We start from the raw sequence: 6,171 nt of genomic DNA, 5'->3' as shown, positions 1-6,171 counted from the left end.
CAATTCAAGGCAATTTGTATTTAATGTAATTCAACAAATGACTCCTAAAATCACTCAAAATTTTAAATATTAAATAAAAATTCTTTCACTTATTAAATAAAAAAATAGTTCATACCTGAAGTGACGGTGACTGTCGTCCCTTTCCCCCAGTAGTCAAAAGCACCGTAGCACAGTCGTGAATTGACTTATGTCTCAGTACAAAAAGGCTTATTCACTAACAGTGACGGTCAAATACTTTAACAGGCACATTTTCACCATTTTATATAATGAATTAAAACCTTTCAAAATGTACTAACTGTTAATATCTACTTAAACATTATTTTATGTTTGAATCATAATGTCTAGTCACTCTAATTCTAATAGTCATATTTTCCATTGGTACTTAACATGGTTTAGTTAAAACCAGTCTAAAATATAAATCTATTTTCAGAGTTCAGTCACGAATGAATTAATAAAAAAATAGATTAATTTATTCACAACTTTGTTCTAGTCTTTTATCTGCTGACAGTTGTATTCCAGTGAAAACAAATATTTATATTTTGTTTTAGTTAAAAAAATTCAATAAAAAAAGTTTGCAAATGATAAATAATGTGTTTTCATACCTGAAGTGACGGTGACCATCGTCCCTTTTCCCCAGTAGTCAAAAGCAGCGTTRCACAGTGATGAACTGACCTAAGTCTTGATGTAAAATGGGTAATCCACTAACGAAAATGGAACATTTTACCACACTTACTCTGTTTAAAAACTAGATTTAAACCACTTAAAATATGCTGGTAAAAYCACCTTTCTAGTTGTTTTATTCTATGATAAAATACATGTGTATTAAAAACCTTGCAGAGCTTGAGTTTAAACATAAATTCTGAATTTGAAACTCTAAAACACAAAGTTCTGCAGAGGTTATTCTCACCTCGTGTCCCTTTTCTCCAGGAGCCCAGTTGTCCTATAAAGCCTTTTTTTACTTACCATTGTGATACAATAAAGACATACATTTACATTTAACTGAATTTTCACTTACAGATCAGAAATAATAGCTTTTCATACCTGATGTGACGGTGACAGTRGTCCCTTTCCCCCAGTAGTCGAAAGCGTAGTCACAGTGTTAAAGTTTAACATAGCCGGCACACAAAAACCAACCTGTTCATGCCACTGAGGTTCGGAAGATGTTAAACTGGACTGAGCAATATTTTTGTTTTTGTGGTAAATGATGCAAAAAATAAAAGAACATTTTTACTCATCATAGTTCTTTCTTGCACTAATGAGAATCATCATACAGCATAACATTCAAGCACAAAAACAGGCGTCTAATATGTTTTTTTTGATGACTTTGAGGTCAAAACATAATAAATTTAACAGCTGAAATAATACATAAAAGCATGAATACAATACGTTTATATTTTTACCTGATGTGACAGTCACTGTTGTTCCTTTCCCCCAGTAGTCAAAGTAGTAGTCACAGTAATGGATTTTAATGTCATTTTAGTGCAAAATACCCCACTCACTTGTGTCATTAAATAAATGAATGTTCTTTATCAGTAAATACCAAAACTGACCCAGCCACTCACCAAAAGTTTCCTCTAAACCCAAATTACATCTTTGGTTTCAAAGCTCAAACATACATTAAATAAATAAATTTAAAAAAATGTTAAAATCAATTATTTTCAAATGCTAGATTGAAACTTACCAGACGTTACTGTGACCTGCGTTCCTTTCCCCCAGTAGTCGAAGTAGYCATCACAGTGACATACAACAGTTCATTTGTAATACAAATACATACTTTGTTTGAATAAAAAAAAGAGTTCACATGTTTACGGAGAAAAATAATTCCTGCTGTACTWTTTACGAGCATCATCCCAGGAGATTTTCATTTCCTCTGAGTTGCATAAACTTATGTCTACTTGCCTTTAGTGCATGCTTCCTCTTTTTCTTGACATTGTTGTCAGATCAAATTTTACTATTAAGGTCACACAGTCGTTARTAACAAATATTCCATTACATTTTGATTGTGACAGAAGGTATTTTTGTGAATGTGGACATACAGTATTAGCCAGAAACAAGATTTGCAGCACTGTAGTCATTGTTCATTTTTTATTCATTTTTAATTACTTTTATTGTTTTGTTGCCATAAAGTGATTGTTCCAACTCATTTGGGTCATTAAAGACATCAAACCCAGTCAAACAGATACATTTTCCAACAGCATATTCCAAACTATACACTATATGTATAATAAGCAACGGACTACTGTAATGAAAGCAGTTTTTGTTTATACATTGTACTTTTTTCTATGTTGTTTTCAGTGGTTGCCGTCAAGGCCAGCAAAGCCTTTTCTGCTGGCCTAAAAACACAATCAGAATCGTTAGTTTACATTTTAGTGTTAGGCTTTTTTTATTTTTGAAATATTTGTTCTCTTGGTTTCATAGGTTTTTCTCCTGCCTGCACAGCTTCCAGTAGCTTGTATTTATTTTGAGTTTTTATACAATCATRTTTTGATCATCATCTGTTGCTAGGGTCCAGAAATCKGCCTCAGGCCTTCAGAACGAACAGTGCAGACACGTGGAGCATGAAACAAACAACAGTGATACTGYTGCTTTGACCAGTCAGGTGCTGGGGTGAAGACACCAGAGCCTGTTAGCTGGCATTTTCACGACGTTTGATCAGAGAAGAGACAATTCCAAACTGGGAAACTGGATTTCTGTAGCATCCATTCGTTTTCTTCTGCTTATCTGGGGTCAGGGCRCGGGGGCAGCAGCCTAAGCAGAGAGACTCAGCCTTCCCGCTCCCCAGCCACATGGGCCAGCTCCTCTRGGGGAATCCCAAGGCATTCCCAGGCCAGCYGAGAAACATAGTCCATCCAGCGTGTCCTGGGTCTTCCTCTGGGCCTCCTCCCAGTGGGATRTACCCAGAACACCTCATRAGAAAGGCATCATGAGTAAGTGAGTGAGTGWGCATCCTYGATCTTGTTCTTTTGGTCACTACCCAAAGCTCGTGACCATAGATGAGGGTAGGAACRTTGACGGAMCGGTAAACCAAGAGCTTTGCCTTCTGGCTCAGCTCTTGATTCACCATGACAGAYCGGTACAGCACCCACATCACTGCAGACGCAGCAMCAATCTGCCTGTCGATCTCYCRCTCCATTCTTCCCTCATTCGTGAACAAGACCCCAAGATACTTAAACTCCTCCACTTGGGGCAGGGCCTCCTCCACGACCCGGAGGCGGCACGCTAACCCTTTTCGGTTCAAGACCATGGTCTCGGATTTGGAGGCAATGATCCTCATCCTGACTGCTTCACACTCAGCTGCTAACCGCTCCAGTGAGAGCTGGATGGATATCACAATCTGATGAAGCCAATAGGACCACTTCATCCACAAAAAGCAGAGATGTGATCCTAAGGTCACCAAAATGGATCTCCTAAACACTTTGGCTRCGCCTAGAAATTCTGTCCATAAAAGTTATGAACAGAAKCGGTGTGAAAAAGAGCAACTTTGATGGAGTACAACTCTCACTRGAAACRAATTYGACTTACTACCGGCAATGCAGATCAAATTCTGACTCCGGTYGTACAGGGACCTAACTGCCCAWATCAACGGGTCTGGTACCCCATACTTCCATAGTAACTCCCACTGAACTCCCCGAGGGATAYGGTCRAATRCCTTCTCGAAGTCCACAAAACACATGTAGACTGAACCCTCCAGGACCCTKCTGAGGGTGTAGAGCTGGTCCAGTGTTTAACAACCAGGATGAAAATCACACTGCTCTTCCTGAATCCGAGATTCAACTATCTGACAAACCCTCCTCTTCAGGACCGTTGAATAAACTTTATCAGGGAGGCTTAGAAGTGTGATCCCCTAGTTGGTTGAAAGTCCAGTCTGTTCTGTCATATATTCTGTAGCGTCTTACAAGCTAAATGYCRAGCGGACATTTTCATCAATACAGAAAATTAAAATTTATGACAAAAATATGACAAAATAGACTGGACTTCATTAGCTTCATGGTGGTGATTAAAAAAGGACTTGTTGGAACGGACACGCCATGAGGACCTGCGTGACAGAAACATGAGGATCTGTGWGACAGAGGAAAGAAACTCTTGTAGGATGGGGTTTGTAAACACATATGAAAAGGTTTTGGTGAATAAAATGTGTTGYATTTAAATGTTTTATTTAGTTGTCTGTTTATTACGTCCGTACTGACACTGTTGGTAAGTGTGTGTGGCACAGCTGTGGCTGCAGTTGGAGAAAACTTGTGAAATGTGTCGCTTCTTTTCATTCTAGCTCCGTGGCCAGCAGGTTCTCCCCCACCCCGTCCTCTCTGCAGCTGGCAGTAACATTCAAACATGCTGCTGTGCTCTTTGTTGGTCTGCCCCAGTCTTAGGCCACATCATGTTCCACTTCACTGTTTGAGTCATGTGTCTCAATGAGCTTCATGTTATGAATCATGTCTCAGCCTAAGCCCATCACCATGTTCTCACCATGATCCTTTCTCAGTCTGCTTTTTCATGYTCTATTCTCTGAGGGGATCCAAGTGTTTGCCTCTCCTCTATGTGAAGTTCCTGTCTCCAAGGGAGCTCCAGGGGTCCTCATAATGGCCTACTTCATCTCCTGCTACCAAGGGTCTATCGAGCCACTGAGGTGCCATAATGGCATCCATCATTTCCACCTTCAACTGAAGTCATTAATAAGTCTTTATGTTTACTTCATCAGTCAAAGTATTCCATTCACACATTGCTGCCCTCCTGAGCTAGACCTKGTTCAATGAGCTTTATCCAGCTTGCCCCATGGACAGAGAGGTTTCATCTTTATCCTTTTTTGCTGGACATGCTTTTCTGTACTTACTGTACTTTAGCTTGTTWATGGAAAGCCATTGTCTTTCTACGGTAATAAGATGAACCATCACCAAYAAAGGACATTAACAAAATGATGATGAAAGCCTATATTGTCATCGTTTACACAATGAAAATACATTTAAGAACACCCATTCAAGAAGACACACACATGAAAAAAAACGTAACAGATGTTCAAGTCATGCGGCGACTTGTAGAGGTCGCACTACCTTTAAAAAGCTTGGAATACACACAATAGGAAAAATGAGTTAAAAAACTGCTCTGATCCTACACAGAAACAGAGGATCATATGCTAAAAAAACATTCGCATTTAGTGCAAGACAGCTAAGGAAGGAAGGGGGCTGGAGATCAAACACATGGTACGGGATAGGATGCGAAAGAGCTGGTGACATTTCAGGGTAATGCTCTGTGCTGGAACCAATCAAAGACCTTCAGAGTCCAAAAAACACGTTATCAACCAAGCACAAATCACCAGAGTTCAGTTTCTCTGTCTCCACCCATCGTGGCCTCCAGACTGATCCACCCACTGGTGAAATGGGTAGGGGATGGGGAGACAAGCCTCTGTCTCACATGTCATCTGGGGAAGTTTTGACAACTGCTGACAAGGTCAGCAGCTGCAGGGATCCAAAGATAAACATACTTGTTTGGGTCAAGCAGCCTTTGTTTTTTTGCTGCTTTCAGTCTTTAACTGCATCTCTGTGATGGCGAAAATTCCAATGTTCCAAATTCCAGTACCTCCTCACCTCTCTCTGTCTGAAACTTCACCCAGGTGTAATCTTMCTCCTCACGGGCATGCTGCTGAACTGCAATTCTTATCAGAATCACGTCCAGTTTGCGMTTTATAGCCCCCAACATTTGAGTTTGTGCATTTCCAGTACGGGAGACTCCATCCACGGTCCCTGACAGCTTTTCACAGGCTCGGACTTCTGTCAGGATCGCTTTCATTTCCCGATAAACCAGGACACCTCCACAGCCGATCAGCAGGATTCCAGTTATCATGAATCCAAATATATGTAGATCTTCCATGTCTTCGATGGAAAGCGGGGCCAAACAGATCAGGTTYCACCCCCAAGAGCCAGACACACGCCTGGCCGCCACCATTCCACTGGGACACCTACGCTCCCAATGCTCCAATCTCAGTGCAGAAAAAAAAGTGTCGATTGCGTTCAGAGACCAGTTGACCAAATCCATAATTCCTTTTGTTTTCGAATGATAGGTAGGAGAAAGGCTTGAAAAATCTTTGTTTGCATAACTTGCCAAAAGGGTCTAGGTATTGACAGAATATGTGAAAATACAAACTTGGTTTAAACTTAAAAAATTCGTTATCATCATCAG

The 6,171-nt window shown here is 40.2% G+C and overlaps 1 protein-coding gene across 1 annotated transcript in view; it reads right to left on the bottom strand.

Annotated features, from left to right (window-relative positions):
* LOC106526307 (uncharacterized) overlaps positions 1-6,171 on the bottom strand; it is a 44,114-nt gene that overhangs the window by 22,199 nt on the left and 15,744 nt on the right. Inside the window, exon 4 of the mRNA XM_014020885.1 lies at positions 1,401-1,449. Within this exon, the coding sequence (XP_013876339.1) occupies positions 1,401-1,449 (49 nt within the window). The remainder of the gene's footprint in view (positions 1-1,400; positions 1,450-6,171) is intronic.

Source organism: Austrofundulus limnaeus, unplaced genomic scaffold, assembly GCF_001266775.1.
Source record: "Austrofundulus limnaeus strain Quisiro unplaced genomic scaffold, Austrofundulus_limnaeus-1.0 Scaffold271, whole genome shotgun sequence".
Taxonomy (NCBI): domain Eukaryota; kingdom Metazoa; phylum Chordata; class Actinopteri; order Cyprinodontiformes; family Rivulidae; genus Austrofundulus; species Austrofundulus limnaeus.
The sequence above is the reverse complement of the archived record's forward strand: the minus strand, read 5'-3'. Positions and strand labels throughout refer to the sequence as shown.